The sequence below is a fragment of the Bos indicus genome, chromosome 2 (genome assembly GCF_029378745.1).
Source record: "Bos indicus isolate NIAB-ARS_2022 breed Sahiwal x Tharparkar chromosome 2, NIAB-ARS_B.indTharparkar_mat_pri_1.0, whole genome shotgun sequence".
Lineage (NCBI taxonomy): Eukaryota > Metazoa > Chordata > Mammalia > Artiodactyla > Bovidae > Bos > Bos indicus.
The window spans coordinates 18,731,093-18,748,527 of record NC_091761.1 but is presented as its reverse complement, the minus strand read 5'-3'; the positions used below and the strand labels follow the sequence as shown (position 1 = coordinate 18,748,527).

The 17,435-nt window shown below is 36.4% G+C and overlaps 1 protein-coding gene across 1 annotated transcript; it reads left to right on the top strand.

Moving 5' to 3' along the window:
* The first annotated feature begins 534 nt into the window (after positions 1–534).
* RBM45 (RNA binding motif protein 45) lies at positions 535–14,402 on the top strand. Its single transcript, XM_019970203.2, has 9 exons — positions 535–978; positions 4,713–4,835; positions 6,668–6,794; positions 8,972–9,094; positions 9,859–10,038; positions 10,910–11,039; positions 11,215–11,299; positions 11,510–11,673; positions 14,202–14,402. The coding sequence occupies exons 1-9, from the start codon at positions 679–681 to the stop codon at positions 14,392–14,394; spliced, it is 1,425 nt and encodes a 474-aa protein (XP_019825762.1). The 5' UTR covers positions 535–678; the 3' UTR covers positions 14,395–14,402.
* Positions 14,403–17,435: the final 3,033 nt, after the last annotated feature.

The window sequence follows — 17,435 nt, the reverse complement described above, 5'->3', positions numbered from 1 at the left end:
TTGCCTGGAGAATCCCATGGACAGGGGAGCCCGGTGGGCTATATAGTCCATAGGGTTGCAAAGAGTAGGACATGACTGAAGCGATTTAGCATACACGAAGATGGAGTTGTTTTCTGGTTAGGGCTCTACTGTTTGTATTAATGTTTTTGTTGCCTTTTGTTATGCGATTGGCCCCAATTCTTCATCTCAGTCTTCTCAACAATAAGACTGGAGTTGGATGATCAGCAGTAAAGCTGAACAGTTTTAACTTAGTCCTATGGAGCTGTTCTAGTGAGCTTACGACCAAGATGGCAGGTTTGGTGGAAGAGTCCATGGGCTGTAGAGGAAGGGTAGAGCCAGCAACAGGAAAGCTCTTCCACCAGACAGGGCTCTTCTAGCAACATGGAACCAGGGTCGCACACCTTAAGTGTGGGCCTTGGCTCCACCGGATTGGGGGCCTGGACTGCGGCGGGCTCCCCCGGGCCGCTAGGGCGCGCTGCAGGCTGCCCACCACCCCCCACCCCGGAAGCCGTCTCACTGCGCGTCCGGCCTGCGCCGGGAGCCAAACTTTTCAGTCTTCCGGAAACGGACCCCGGACCGGCAACGGCTGGGTGTGGTGCGACGGTCGTGGCTGTAGCACGGCTGGAGCCAGGAGGAGTAAAGGGGTGCGAGCCTGGATTCCGCCCCGGGTGGAGCACCATGGACGAAGCGGGCAGCTGTGCAAGCGGCGGAGGCTTCCGCCCGGGCGTGGACAACCTGGACGAGCCGCCCAACAGCCGCATCTTCCTGGTGATCAGCAAGTACACTTCCGAGTCGGTGCTGAGGGAGCGCTTCTCGCCCTTTGGGGAAATCCAGGACATCTGGGTGGTGCGCGACAAGCACACCAAGGAGTCCAAGGGCATCGCCTTCGTCAAGTTTGCCCGCAGCTCGCAGGCCTGTAGGGCCATGGAGGAGATGCATGGCCAGTGCCTCACCCCCAGCGACACCAAGCCCATCAAGGTGCGGGTGCCGGGGACGGGATGTCCCGGGTGGGGGGCGGAGGGGAGCGGTTTCGGGGTGCGGTAAGGGCAGTGCATTCGCTAGCTGGAGCGGTCTGGAAAGCACCTGGCATTCCGGGGCGAGGCAAGGGAAGGACCACGTTGCAGAGAGGATTTCCTAGGACCTCCCTGCGCGAAAATCTGCTAGAGGGTGCGGGAGAAAGGGATGCGGGAGAGAACACCCGCTTCCGGGTCGGACCAGGTTATCTGTGGCTACTCGGGCTGCAGAGCTGCGGTGGCTGGGCCTTCCCCCACCCCCGCCGTCACTAATTCAGCTCTCAAGTCCGACCCGACCTGCTATGAGAACTTTTCTTACACTCCTCTCTCAGACGTCTTGGTTACCACGTATAAAAGTAGTTAACTCTACTTTTCCCCACATCGGTAAGGTGCTTAACAACTTGATAAAAGTAGATTTAATTGTGGCCCTCTGAAGTTAGGCATTTTCCCAGTACCAAACAAAAGTATACATGTATATAATATTTAAGTGCAGGTAATTAAAACTACTGCTATTGCCTATTTATCACACTTATGTAAAAATTTGTAATTTTTTACAAATTATTATAAATAAACCCCTCTGTGAAGATATTAATGTCATAGGTTTTGTTACTGTCACTTCTCTTTGAAAGCAAACCAAAGTAAACTGCCTTAAAAAGAGCCAAATCAAAAAACCAAACAAAAAAACGGAAAACGAGCCAAATCATTGTGATGATAGTGTAAATTGTATTATTATTAAATGTTTCTTGGCATACTCCTAATTCATTTTGGTGGTATTTATATTTAGTTTCCACATCTAATTTATCTGTAAAATTAATATACTGACACATGGCAGGAAGGGTGATTTTGAGGGTTATCTCATGTTTGTCCATAGCAACAGTCTCTTCCCCATACTTGGTTTAGTAGAAAACAGAGGAGCCGGGAAATGCCGACAACACATTAGGCAATAGGCATTCTGTCTCCTCCCACCTTCTAAACCGTCTGAAATAAGTCAAAACAGATCATCAGTGAAGTTACGTGTAAGGCCACAGCATGTAAAATCAAAGGGACAAACTTTCTATAAAGAGTCAATAAATATTTTAGGCTTTGTGAATCACATACAGTCTCTGTCATACATTCTTTTTGTTTTTTAACAACCCTCAAAAAAATGTAAAAGCAGTTCTTAGCCTATGGACTATAGAAAAACAGGAAGTTGAAGTTTGTTGACTCCTGCACTAGGTTGATAATTTTCATCTTCTTTCAATTGTGATCTTAGCAGAGAGAATTTCTGTACTTTGAATATAACCACAGAGGTCTCCTGGGAAACTTTGCTCACTGCCCCAAATTTGAAACATAATGACCCCCTCTTTCCTTGATTAAATTCCTACAAGAGAAGTAAAAGTCTCAACACTAAAATGTATCCTTCCCTTTTAGCCACAGAGAAATTAAATGGTTCCCAAAGATAAAGTTTAAATTTTGTTTGTCATATTGTACACTCAGTTTCAGCCAGAGGGTTTTTGGACTACAGTGCTTAGCTGGACAATCTAAGGTCACTCTTCACAGCGTCCACCGTCTTCCACTGCATTGTAGCGGGCTGGGGGTGGGGGGGGTTCTGTTTTTCGATATTTCCAGTTAAATTAATTCAGCCCCAGTTTTCTTCGTGTACTTTGCTTTTGCAAAGTTTCAAAAGTCCTAAAAGATAAAAATTTTGATAACAGGCCTACAGCCAGAAAGGATTGTGCAAATGAGAATCCTGTGAGCGATCAACTATATTATCTTGAGGAAAAGGGTAAAACCTAGAAAGTGAAAGAGTAAAATCTTAGGAGAAATCATCAAGTAGGTGGTTAATTATTATACATATCTACTTAGATATTGTCTCCTCTATCAGAAATTTGAAATGCTCCAATCTTCTAAAATTTAGAAATTTGTGATCTGATGGCAACTCCAGTCACAAAGAGTACTTGAGACTTTTTTTCTCCTAGTGTCTTCTCATATACTTAAAGGTTCCCTATTTGTATTTCCCTACATACCATCCATTACTTAATATATCCACTGGACTAACTTTCTATTGGGCTATTTCTGTGTTATTTAGTACTCTATACTTAATACCTTATACAGTGTTTGGCACATGGTATGTTTATTGAAGGAATAACATGGAAGTTGATGCTCTCTAGGGATGTCTCCAGCTATATCTTGTAAGCAAGGTTCTACACCTCTGGGAGAGCTGCTTTCCAAGCAAATATAATGACCCTCTTTTTCAGGATTTCTAAAATATTTATAAATTCTTTGGTTTTTTAGTTACTGCCTCCTACCCTGGAATTTCATAGGTTCAGGTTTTCCCCACTGAGTGGTATACAGCCCCTCTTCAAAAACAGAAGAAAACAAAAAATTCAAGGGCCCTGTATTATGGTGATTTACATTAATTCTATTACATTTCTTCAAGTTATGAAAAATAAACGTAGCCATTATGCTCGTGGCTCTACAAACAAATTCATGACCGTAATTAACACATTCTTCTAGAATAATGTAAAACCAAAGAAATTTTTAAAAGCAATACCACAAAGCAAATTACACTCCAAATAATAACCTAATGTCACAGATGATATTTCAGTAGAACTAAATTACTAATAGAGAAATAGAGCCTCAGTTCATTGTGTGCATTTTCTTGCTCACATAAGTCATTCAGGTGGTCACTGAGATGATCCAGAATATAGTTGGGTTATCTTTTTAAGGATTAATATTAGAAAGCAAACAAAAACTTGGCCATCTAGACTTAAATCCAACTATATCGATATTAAACATAAACTGACTCCTATTAAAAGTCAGGGATTGTCAGGATTTTTTCTTAAAGGTCAAACTAAGTGCTGTTTACAAGAGATGCAGTTTAAGTATAAAGATACAAAGTGGTTGAAAGTATTTAATAAAGGAATAGAAAAAGCTGGTAAAAGGATAAGAAAAGCTGGTATGGTATCAGACAAAAATGGTCTTCAACAGGAAGAGTATTAACAGAATAATTTCCTAAACATAAAAATACCAGTCAAAAACTACAAAATAATTCCGAATGTTTATGCAGCCAATAATAGAACTTCAGAATACATGAAGCATTATTAATAGAACTAAAAGGAGAAAAGATAAATTCATAATCATATTTTTACACTCAGTCTCTGATAGAAAAGGAAATGAAGTATGTGTGACATTTTAGTAACACTATTAATCAGCTGTATAACTGACATTTATTGACACCACCCAACACTCACAGAGTACACATGCTCTTTCAGTGCACTGCCTCTTGCTCTCGGTGTATGTGTGTGGAGTCGCTCAGTCATGTAGTCGTGTCCGACTCTTTGCCATTCTGTGAACTGTAGCTCACCAGGCTCCTCTGTCCATGATTCGAATTCTCTAGGTAAAAATACTGGAGAGGGTTGCCATTCCCTTCTCTAGGAGATCTTCCCAACCCAGAAATTGAACTCAGGTCTCCCGCATTGTGGACAGATTAAATAAAAAAGGAAAAAAATTTTGAAAAAAACATAATGTGATTAGTGTTATCTCATAAAAGGTCACTGCAATAAAATTTGCTTTACAGTGTTGTTTGATGAGATCCTATCACATTGTATTTAACCTAACATGAAACTTATGCTAATAATGAAGTAAGTATTCTTAAGAAATAGAAAAACAGTTGACTGATATTTCTGCATTTTTCTTTGGGTTTTGTTTGTTTCTTAGGTTTTCATTGCTCAGTCCAGATCATCTGGAAGTCACCGAGATGTTGAAGATGAAGAACTTACAAGAATATTTGTTATGATACCAAAGTCCTACACAGAAGAAGATCTACGGGAAAAATTTAAGGTGCTTCTAATAGCTGATATTTGTGTTAATTTACAATCTTAAATTGGTTGTACAATTACTAAATCTTAGGTTGTTTGAGTTAGATCATTAGATTGGTGGTGGAGAATTAAATAACTTTTTAAGTCACTTATTTCAATCTAGTTTTTAAATGTTAAAACTAAAATAATTTTTTTTGAAAATATATAAAACCTGGAAAATATTAATGATGGTGTTTCTTCCCCATTTAGCAAAAATACAGATTCAGGAAATGGAAGTGTAAAGCTCAGAGTTTTAAGTAAGGTCACATATGTAATTATGCAGTGGGGCCGTTATTCCTGCCCAGGCTGTCTAAATCTAGAATCTGCTCTTGGTCTTGAAAATTTCAAAGCACCCTCTTAACACTGCTCTCTATTGGCTCTCACAAAGGTATATCAGGCAAGCCTGAGTGTATGAACTGTACTAGCTCACATTTATTGCAAATTGTGACGTGTTGTACTTATTCACAGAAAGGCTTATCCTTTATAGTTTATGTTTTAAAATTAGGCCTTTGAAGGAGTTATATTGAAAGAAAAAAAATTACCTATAGCTCTCACTTTAGCTACTTTAGCTAGATTGTAGTCAGTGAAATTTGGAGACGACTTAAAATCTCTTTTTAGCCATTAAATTTTATATGCAGTGATACACTTTCACAGAAACTATTTCAAAACCAATTTTAAAATTGTCTTTTGAGTTGTAATTTTTTATTATTTTTCAGTACCTTCCCAAGTACTTGTGGGCAACAAGCAAGAAAGAAAACAAGTAATAAAAAGTAATTTAAAACTTCCTCTGTCCTACCCAAATGAGGATTGAATAAAATACTTCAAAAATAACAAATACTAAATACATATACTCCATATTTTCTCCAATAGTAAGGAAAAAGTTCATACATTATATACTTACAAACTTTTATCCTTTTCTGAGTGAACACATAGCATTTTTATCTACATATAGTAAAGTTACAATTGGTATCTATAAAATAAATAATAAACAATTTATATCCTGTATTTCTTCCAACCTTAAAAGTAAACATTTACCATATATTTCTCACATAGAGTATTAACTTTCTGAGTGAACCAGTATATTTTAAAGATGTACTTTGAGAAGCACTGCTTTAAAAGAATACATAATGATTTGTTTATGTTTATGTTAAAAGGAAGATAAATAATTATAGTTAATATTTACTGAATGTTGACTATATCCCAGACCCTGTATAGGCACTTTAGATATATTTGTTCTTTTAACCCTGAAAACAACCCTCTGGGTAGGTACAGCTGTTAGTCCCATTTACCAGGTAAGGAGATGGACCCAGAGAGGGCAACTCAACTGTCCAGTATTTAAGTGGCTGAACCAAGATTTGAATAAAGAAGATTCTAATCCAGAGTCTCTGCTTAACCATCACTGAGTAAGGCTTTGAAGCTATCCAGACCATGAACAAATTCTTACTCTACCTCCATGACTTCGGCTAATTATTTGATTTCTCTAAGGCCCAGTGTCTGTGAAATAAGCAGTGTAACATATATATCCTTGAAGGACTGTTGTAACAATAAAGTGATACATGTAAAGCAAATGTTCAGTAAATAAAAAGCATCATTGTTTTGGTTATGTTATTATTTGGTTTTTATCATCATTAAGATTATTTTTCGAGCACCTTATTAGTTTGTGACATACATATTCCATTATTAAAAATAGCTATAAATTCTATTTTCTTTTTTTAGCAAGCAAGAAGATCAATAAACAAATTTTAATTTAGTTCTGAAATCTGTTCAGTTTATTAATCTTAACTCCTCTAAGAACATTTCTTTTAACTCTTATAGGTGTTTGGAGATATCGAGTATTGCAGCATTATTAAGAATAAAGTAACTGGAGAAAGTAAAGGCTTGGGCTATGTTCGGTACTTAAAACCATCACAAGCTGCCCAAGCAATAGAAAACTGTGATCGAAGTAAGGATGTGTTCATTTATCATTGTTATTTGAAAAAGTGCTAATCTGATTATCTTAATAGTGGTTTGTGCTAATAGCCATACCTGCTAATTTAATCTCAGCAATGGTAATTTAAATATATATAGTCTTAGGATGAAAATAATTTGGGGGTTATTATTAAGCATTCACTGAGGCACTGTCTTGAAAAATATGAGCAACTGCATTAACTCATTAGGTGAAAATGCTTGTTTCATTAGTATTTCCACAGGGTTTTAGGGTTTATTCAATTATTTTAGAATTTTAGGTATTAAAAACATTGACCAACCCTTTCAGGTTGGGTTGTTTGTTTGTTTTTTTTATATTTATTCTTTGTATTTTAAAGAAATTCAAGTAGTCTGTAATATTTGTTCATGTATGACTTAAACCCTAAATAGAAGTAAGTATACTAATAAACATATAATTAATAAAGATAGGATTTTTAAGGTTTGCTAACTTTGGAAAGTAAATGCACATTGGGTTAATTTCAAGCTAGAGTGGCATTACTGTTACTGGTGTACATTCTGAAGAATGAGAATTTTAGAGACCAAGGAAAATATTCTTTGTTGTCATACTTGTGATTATATTGAGCTTTAGAAATGAGATGTAGAATATTTATTTCAGTTAGTGGGTTTCAGGATATTATAAAATTCATACATACTGGAAATAATTATTGTTAATCAGAACGTTTAGATAATTCTAAGTTACATACCAAAATGTTCTCTCACATCCTTCTAAATTTATCAGTCAGCCAGCATTAATTGAGTACCTATGGTATACTCATCAATATAATTAGAGGGATACAACTGGAATTTATATAGCATCCCTGACATTTAAGGAATTTATAGCTATAAATTTAATACCCATAAATTAAAATTTATAGCTATAAATTATCTTGGATAGCCAAGATCTAATAGGCAAAAAATAGTTGAAGAGTAATAGGATTTTTTTAAGCTCTTTGAAAGCAAGGTATATGTCTTATTTATCAGTTTCTGTCACCCCAAGTACCTAGTACTATACTCGGCATAGTAGTGAGCCCTCAGTTAAGACTTTGAGATCCCTAGCAAAGATTTTGTCATTTAGAGTAGTCTCAATGAAAATATGGCAAATGAAAAAGTGTTCAAACGTGTGTGATATTGCCTGTCAGTGGTGAAAAGTAAGTGCACCGGTGCAGCGTGAAAATACATCTGGAGTAGACTTTGCACCTGGTGTAGAGGAGCCAGGGCAGATGATGAGAGCAATGTCAGTAAGACGTGGCATATCTAGAAATGAATATCTTTGCCTAATAGTGTGAAGGCAACAATCTGAGTAAACCTTGTTATTCCCATTGAGAAAGTAATCTAGGTACATTTGGACCATATACGGGAGGTTATGAAAAGTTCAAGCTTAGTCCACATTAGAATTTCCCTTGAAGATTGCTTCAAGAGAAGAAAAATAGCAAAAACTGTTTCAGGATCTTTGATCTAAACACAGTATCAAGAGTGAATTTCCAGAGAAAGAATTCAAAGAGGCTGGTTTTATCCTTTTTGGAGCCACTAAATAATATGGTGAAAGCTGTGAACCTTCTCCCTTTGAAATACGCCCTAGTGCACATACACACAAGCTCATTTTTGGACACCTAGTTAAAACTCTTAACCCAGAGGCAAATGGATCAGTTGAAGGATTGTTGTAATTAATTGAAGAAAATATAATTTTAAAACAGAGGCAGGGAAATTGGAGTAAAATGTAGCATCCTCTAGGTACATTTCAAAGGAAGAATCTTGATGGCAGTTGGGTGTGAAGAAGCACTGTTAGATTTTGATGTTGAGAAGGCTGAGAGAATGAATGATGATGTCATCTGTAGTAGGGATTGATTGATCAATGTAATGAATGACTATGATTGATGTCATCTGTAGTAGGGATGGATTGATTGATTGGAAAGGATAGCATAGAATCGTGATCTTTCATGTCTCTATTGACCCATAATTTGGGATTCTTGCTATTTCTCATTTACTCTTTTCTATCTTTCAAAAAACAAAAAAATACGTAGGTCTGGTGGAGATGGTTGTTGGTATAGATTTTTTATACAATTATAAAACTAAATCAAGCAGTAGCAGTCGAGTATATTTGTAAGTGTGTTAAATTTGCTATAAAGTTTGAAATTCATAGATTGTCTTTTTCAGGTTATAGAGCAATCTTGGCTGAACCTAAAAACAAAGCATCTGAATCCTCAGAACAAGATTATTACAGTAATATGAGGCAGGAGACTTTAGGACATGAACCTAGGGTAAATATGTTTTCATTTGGTAAGTAGGCTATCTTTACTTCAATGGTATAAGTAGTAAATATTCAGTCTGATTTGGAGGGTTTTTTTAATATTCTTTTATCAGCAGTCTAAATCTCACACAGTACATAAGAGAATTTATAGGGTTTTTTAAAGTTGGTCATGGTCCCTAATGTCCTTATTATTTAACATTTAAGTTATTTCCAGTTAAGGTTTTTTTATGGCTAGTTTTGCATTATCTAAGTGTTACACTATGTCACTGCCATTATGTGAGGGTGGGTTGCTGCTTATAAGTAGATGATCAAGAAGTATGGAAAACATACATAGCTATCCCCTCAGTATGAATCCTAAAATTTTATCCCTAAATTACTGATGCTTTAAAATTAGGGTTAGAGAAAGAAGAGGAATGACAACAGTAAAGTTAAAAAAGGGGGGAAATGTATGATGATGGTAAGACCTGTAACTCTTATTTGGCATAAATTTGCTTTTAGGTGAAACACTTGCCATATTTTGCAATTTTGCATAGTAAGCATATTCCTGTGAAATTAGACTACACATTTCTGCTTACATTTTTGAATAGAGGCGAGGAAATGGGGAGAGTTGTCTGTTTTCTCATCCTGTCTCTCCTGATAGTGCTGATGACCAGCATACTACAGAAAACAGTGCCTTTGATCAATGCAGAGGACTCAATGACAGTTCATTTTATTTTCTAGTACTTAAAATGTTAAATGCATCTTTGAATGAATAGAAATGTAAAGATTTGCTTTTTTTTCTGTATTGTTGGAGAACAACAATCTGAATTTTCAAGTTTTGACAAGAATGACAACAGAGGCCAGGAAGCTATCTCCAAACGCCTGTCAGTTGTATCAAGAGTTCCTTTTACTGAAGAGCAGCTTTTCAGCATTTTTGATATAGTACCAGGCTTGGAATACTGTGAAGTCCAACGAGATCCTTATTCTAATTATGGTAAGATAATGTCTTTGTAAATGTACTGTAGTTTGTTAAAATGGCTTTTCTCCAGTGGCACTTTTTAAAAATTTTTATTGGAGTACAGTTGATTTATAATGTTGTGTTAGTTTCAGGTGTACAGTAAAGTGAATCACTTATACATATACCTATATCCACCCTTTTTTTAGATTCTTTTCCCATATAGGTCACTATAGAGTACTGAGTAGAGTTCCCTGTGCTATACAGTAGGTCCTTAATAGCTATCTGTTTTATATATAGCAGTGTTATATGTCAATCCCAATCTCCCAGTTTATCTTCATTCCCCCAAAAATGCTCCTCAAAAGAATGTGAAATGTGTGAGTCTGATCCTAAACCCTCTATTCCCTACTTTTTGGTTTTCATACATTTATCACTTTTTCTCTCTATATCATTTCAGCTAGCCAAGATGACTGTATATTCTTTCATATATCACTTCTCATTTCATTTCCTACTTAGTATGATACGAAAAATTTTAGAATTTTGAAGCTTATTTCATAGAATTGAAATGTTAAGAAAAATTAGTTGGTTTTTAAGGTGTATCTCTGTCATACAAGAAAAGCTAGTATCTTTAAATTCTTTGGACAGAACTTAAGCTAATGATATATATATTTTTTTAATATCATATTCATGTTTTTACGAAAATCTGGTTCATATTTTGCTTTATAGGAACATGACTGTTGAACACATGTATCAGTAAAAAATAATTTTGTTTTCTGATACATTTGATTATATATTATTAATGTTGTGATATTAGTGTCTTTCTATGTTGTTTTATCTTTGTGACAACACAGACTCTAGGTATTCAATCTGCTTTCTTTTTAATTCCCATATATTCTCTGCTTTGTTCTAGGTCATGGAGTGGTTCAGTATTTTAATGTAGCATCAGCTATTTATGCAAAATACAAGTTACATGGATTTCAGTACCCTCCTGGGAATCGGATAGGTGTTTCCTTCATTGATGATGGGAGTAATGCAACAGAGTAAGTACCATTCCAGGAACTACTCTAAAGCCACACTTCGGGTGTGCATGCCATGACTGAGAGAATAAAAGTAGAGAACAATTTACCTCTCAGGTGAGGACGTTACGTGAAGCAAGTTATTGTGAGAGACTTGAGTATTTCTAGTTTTCTATAAATTACCTGTTCTTATCTCCAGTCTCCTTAGAAAAATGGCAACGCAGATGGTCGCTGCACAGCTTGCATCAATTGTGTGGAATAACCCAAGTCAGCAGCAATTTCTGGTAAGTGAAGAATTTAACCTTACAGTACACCATTAGGGTATAAAATAAATGTGGCCTCTGTTTATTACCTGTGTAAGAAAATGTTCAGAGATATAGTAAAAGACCACAGAGGTGCCATGATAACACGTCTATTTTTAGCTCTTGACTTATTATAAAATCCCCAAAGTGCCGTTTTTTCTTTTTCTCATTTTGAACCTAATTCTTCAACAGCAATTTGCAGGAAGTTCTGGATCACAGCTGCCTCAAATCCAGACGGATGTTGCACTACCATCATGCAAAAAAAAAGCTCCTCCTGACACTCCTGTGAAGGAAAGACTTTTTATCGTTTTTAATCCACATCCTTTGCCTTTAGATGTACTAGAGGATATATTCTGGTAAGATTTCAGTTCCATAGAGTTACATTTTATTTTATTTTATTATTTAAAACTTTTTAAATTTTTTTGGCTACGAAGCACTTAGGATCTTAGTTCCCCAACAAGGGACTTCCCCACACCTTCATTGGAAGTGGAGAGTCATCCCAGGACTTCCTGGTCGTCCGCTGATGCTGTAATGCGTGGAGAAGGCAATGGCAACCCACTCGAGTACTCTTGCCTGGAAAATCCCAGGGACAGAGGAGCCTCATAGGCTGAAGTCCATGGGGTTGCTAAGAGTCAGGCATGACTGAGCGACTTCACTTTCACTTTTCACTTTCATGCATTGGAGAAGGAAATGGCAACCCACTCCAGTATTCTTGCCTGGAGAATCCCAGGGACGGAGGAGCCTGGTGGGCTGCCGCCTATGGGGTCGCACAGAGTCAGACACGACTGAATCGACTTGGCGGCAGCAGCAGCTGTAATGCAAGGCATGCAGGCTCAATCCCTGGTGTGGAACTAAGATCCCATATGCTGTGTAGAGCAGCCAAAAACAATTTTTTTTTTAATTTTAATAAATATTTTAAAATAATATAATTTATTTAAACTAGACATTTAAGTATTCTTGCAGTCTGGAAACTTCCTGTGTCCAGTACCTCTCACGTGGAGATGATTTGTTCTGTGGTTTTAAAAAAGTCTGTGGTTTGTATCACCTTTAAAAATACAAAGTTATCTCCTTTTCTTTGTTATTCATATGGCTTAAGTCTCCACACAGAATTTCCTTTTATTTTGTTTTGAAGACATAAAACATATAGTATTGTTTTGTAAATTGCATACGTAGAACGAACAAATCATTTGTTTCTTGATAGAAAATACATGTGTCTAGATCTGGCCTATAGAATTCTTTTCCTTTTCCTTTGCAGTTATAATTCAACTGAACAGTGTTTATTAAGCATCTTCTATTTTGTCAGCATGCTACTGGATCCTTAAGGATAATATAATTACATTGAGTAAAAAATTACTTGATTATAATGCTTGCTATTATATATAATAAGTATTAAAAAGGGGGAAGACACTTGTTTCCAGTATAACTTCTTTAACCTTAACATTTTCTTTTTGATCTTTTCCTATTTGCTTTACAACAGTGTTAGTGAATTAAAAGATAGATAGAAAACTTGTTGAAGAGTTTCACAAAATATAAGCAATGTGGTTCAAGTGTTTTGATTTTTATTTAACTAATTTATTCTATTTCTTTTTTGAACCTCTCTTCTGTACCTGCTAAGTGCCAGAGACATTGTGTAAACTTTATATCAATATTATGTAAACAAGACATAATAGTTCTTGTCCTCTTAGAACTGATCACATGTAGGAGACAGAGAAGTGAATAGGAAATTACAACCTGTAGAGGTTAGTGTTGTGAAAAGGAATGTTCAAGCTATGAAATATATGGGAGGGGCAACCGCTATAGAAAGTCAGAGAATGCTTCTTGAAAGAAGAAAGGATTCTTTGGAGGATAAAAATAATTTAGCCAAGGAAGAAACTTGGGCATGTAGGTGGTTATTCCTCCAGAGAGAACATGAAAAGAGGTTGTGGGAATATAGGATTTAAGAGACTGAGGAAAGATGAAGCAGGGAGAGTTCGAGGACCCAAGTCAAGAAGGGCCCACAAGCTGTTAGGGAGTTTATCCTTCCTCTGGAGGCATAAAGAGCTACCAGAGGGGCTTTGTGGGAGGAAATGATCCTACTTGTCTTTTAGAAAAATCAGTCAGAAGACAGGGTAGAGAATGGGTTGGAGAGGGATAAGCCCAGGATGCAGGGAAACTAGTGAAGAAGGTATCTGTTGTTGTTTTTGTTCTGTTGCCCAATCTGAATCTTTGCAACCCCACGGACTGCCGCACACCAGGCTTCCCAGTCCTTCACCATCTCCTGGAGCTTACTCATACTCATGTCCACTGAGTAGGTGATGCCATCCAACCATCTCATCCTCTGTTGTCCCCTTCTCCTCCTGCCTTCTGTCTTTCCCAGCATCAAAGTCTTTCCAGTGAGTCAGCTTTTCGCATCAGGTGGGCAAAGTATTGGAGTTCCACTTCAGCATCAGTCCTTCCAATGAATATTCAGGACTGATTTCCTTTAGGATGGACTGGTTTGATCTCCTTGCTGTACAAAGGACTCTCAAGAGTCTTTTCAGCACCACAGTTCGAAAGCATCAATTCTTTGGTGCTCAGCTTTCCTTATGGTCCCACTCTCACATCCATACATGACCACTGGAAAAACCATAGCTTTGACCATATAGACCTTTGTTGAAGAAGGTATTAGAATAAACTAAGAAAAAGATAATGATGCTCAGAGTGAGGAAAAAGACCTGAGTGGGAGTGAAGAGAAATTAACTAATAGAGGAAAATGTTTAACAAGAAAGATTGACACATACTAGAGATTGGATGTGGGGAAAGGAGTGAAAAAGGAGTCCAGAATGGATCCTAATTTTTAGACCTGAGCATATATGCTTATCAGTTTCAGTTGATCTCTCTCTTTTTTTTTTTTTTTTACTTTCAGTCGTTTCGGTAACCTGATTGAAGTTTACCTTGTGTCAGGAAAAAATGTGGGGTATGCCAAGTATGCTGATAGACTAAGTGCTAATGATGCCATTACAACTTTACATGGAAAGATCCTGAATGGAGTCAGACTCAAAGTTATGTTGGCAGACTCCCCAAGAGAAGAATCTAACAAACGACAAAGAACTTACTGATTCTTTAGGTAAGGTCTTTATAATATAAATTCTAAAACACATTGTCTAAATAGTATAATGAAAGAAATATATAGGGAATTTCTTTTTAAGGATTTAGAAGTTGTTGGTTAAAAACACTGTGACTTAAAAGTTTGCTGATAATTTTTACAATATATTTTTTAAACTTGGACTTTTTAAACTTAAAAGTCTTTTATGTTTACTGGGAGAATGTTTTTGTCCTTCTGTGAAATAAAATCAGATTTCAGTTTAGAAAATTAAATAGTATTTGTGTATGTGTGTGAATGTCTTAGATATTAAGAATTGAACTTCACTGTATGGTTACATAAACTTTAAAATTAGAAGACTTCTAAAGATTTTTTTAGCTAACACCTAAGTTATCAATTGAGGTAATCTATGACAGTCTTTTGGAGAAGGGCGTGACAAACCACTCTAGTATTCTTGCCTGAAGAGTCCCATGGACACAAGAGCCTGATGGGCTACAGTCCATGGGGTCGTAAAGAGTCAGACACGACTGAAGCAACTTAGCATGCACATGACAGTCTTTATAAAGTATGCCTTGACAGGCATTAGTGAAATGCCTAAAAAGCAATATCTAATACAGTTGACCCTTGAACAATGCAAGTTTGAACCGCATGGGTCCACTGGACATGAGGATGTTTGCAGTAGTAAGTAATACAACACTAGATCTGAGGTTGGTTGGGTCCAAGGTTGGTTGAATCTGTGGACGCAGAACCGTGGGTATGAAATATCCACGTTTATAAAAGGGTTCACAGTAAGTGATATGCAGATTTTCAACTATGTAGAGGGTCACCACACCTAATGTCTACATTGTTCAAGAGTCAATTATAATGCATCTTTTTGGACCTAAATGGTATTTTTCTGGACTCATATTTGTGAATAAGTACATTAAAAGTACACATTCAGAAATAAGTGCATTAAAACTACACGTTCATGTACATATGTGTATTTTCAAAAATAACCTTGACGTTTATCAAAAGCTCTTGTCAGTTATACATAATGCTACGTACAGCCTTATGAGTGCCTTTTTTTTTTTTTTAACTATTAAGAAATCAAACCTAAATTTCTATCTATAGGACAGTTCACACCTCCGCAGTTGGGGGAAACATTATTAAAAGTTACCATTGTTCAGCTCTTTCACTTTTTTATTCTGGAAATGAATTCTGAGTTTCTGGGGAAGCTGAGTGCTTCCCTGTTCCCACGCACACACCCGCTCCCCAAGTCCACTGCTGGTCCAATTGGAGCAGCTGGTAAGCACATCCGATTCAGTTTGAAGTTACTAGCTCGAAAGCAGTTTTCTTTTCTCACCAATTATGAGAAATGGCGAGTATCAGAATGAATTGTCTGGGTCTTTACTATAGATGACTTTTCCTTGGATGAAGCAAGTCACATGATTACTTCCTCCTTGCAGAAGGCACTTGTGGATAGAAAGTGCCCATTGGGGCATTATGAATATCTCAATTTAGAAATATTTTCAAATGTTACAAAATCCACTCCCATTACTTCATACAGTGTAGAAATATTAAATTTGCCAGTGAAAAAGAATTAACAAGTCTTTCTTAAAGCAGTTTTTTGTCTTTACAAATAAAATGTTAAGAACTGAATTCTCTTTAGACAAGCTGTCTTCTAAAATAGCATGCAAACCTGCTTATTCATGTCTGTGAGTCTTCCAAAATATAGGTAGTAATTCTTACTCTTATTCAAAGAATCTTTGTCCTTAAAAGAGGACAATACTAACTTCTTAATATGGGGAAAATATATAAATGACTCCTGTGAGTGAGCCTTTTTATAAAATAATTATTTATATAGTATAGAGAATATTAGACTTAAAATCAGAAGATCTGGAATTGGGATTCCATCTCTGACACTTAATGATGATTTGGCAGTTATCTTCACCTTTCTGAGGCTGAGTTTCTCCACGGGATTATTAAGAGAAAATGAGTCGGCAAAATTTCTTATAAAATAAAATTTTTAAATACTTTGCAAGTGTGAGCTAAAACTCATGCATTGGTGACTTCATTGAAACTTCTTATGTCATCTCATCAAAAACGGTCAGAAATTAAGCTTAATGGTACAAAACCACCTTCTGGCCAGCAGGTGTGTGGGAATGAAACTTTAAAATAACATGTTTATTATCCAGTTCCCTAATTAGAGGAAGTGGTATTCTTCAGCATGACTAGTCATGAAATACAAATCTATCCTTTTTCCCTTTGTTGAGCGGTTATACATATTCAGTAGGGTCAAATGAATTGAAAATGGTAGGACATAATAAACTGTACTGGTTTTAAATGTCTTCTAGTTGCAGCACGGCTTTTTAATTTATTTTTGCTTTGAATCCTCATTTACTGTGGATTTCATAATGAAATTAGTCTCTGAGAAATAAGCCTAAGATTAGCTGAATTGTGCCTAGGAAATCGGAGAAGAAACTGGTCTAAGAATATCACTTTGAAAGTTGTTGAGTTCTATTTTGAGATAGATCTGATGTGCAAAATATGTTTCTCTTTCTATTTGAGGAAAACTCGAATTTTAGTATTTTAGAGCATCCTGATCTATGTGTGTGTGTGTGTTTATAGGTCCATTTCTTCCTTTTTTTAATCACATAAAACAGTTTGTACAACTGTTGCTTTTTTCACTTCCTCTGTTTTGTATCTTGACAGACTATTTTGAGGGAAATCCCTCTGAACTTTACCCTTGTTTCTCAATTATGATTGAACAATTATGGTTAATTGAGTTTAGCTACCTAAAAGAACAAAATATTTTAGCATACATGCTCTAGTTGGACTCATGGTTAAGAAGACAAATACAAGCACCCATTCAGTCAGCCTGGTGTGTGGGGATAAAACCCAAAGCTGTCATCCTCAAATGATGCATGATTTTTGTATGCATTTTCCCTCCCAAAATTCAGTACCCACTTGCATCATTCTTGTCAGTAAGTTTGGTTTTGCTTATTTGGGGGCATCTGTGATTAAGCAGGTAATATTGGGTATATTGAAATAAGGGAACAACTAACATTTTAAGAATAC

Coding starts and splice junctions, on each gene's coding strand:
- RBM45 (XM_019970203.2), top strand. CDS start 679: ATGGACGAAGCGGGCAGCTGTGCAAGCGGCGGAGGCTTCCGCCCGGGC. Junction 4,836..6,667: donor ATCTACGGGAAAAATTTAAG/GTGCTTCTAATA, acceptor TAACTCTTATAG/GTGTTTGGAGATATCGAGTA. Junction 11,040..11,214: donor GATGGGAGTAATGCAACAGA/GTAAGTACCATT, acceptor TCTTATCTCCAG/TCTCCTTAGAAAAATGGCAA.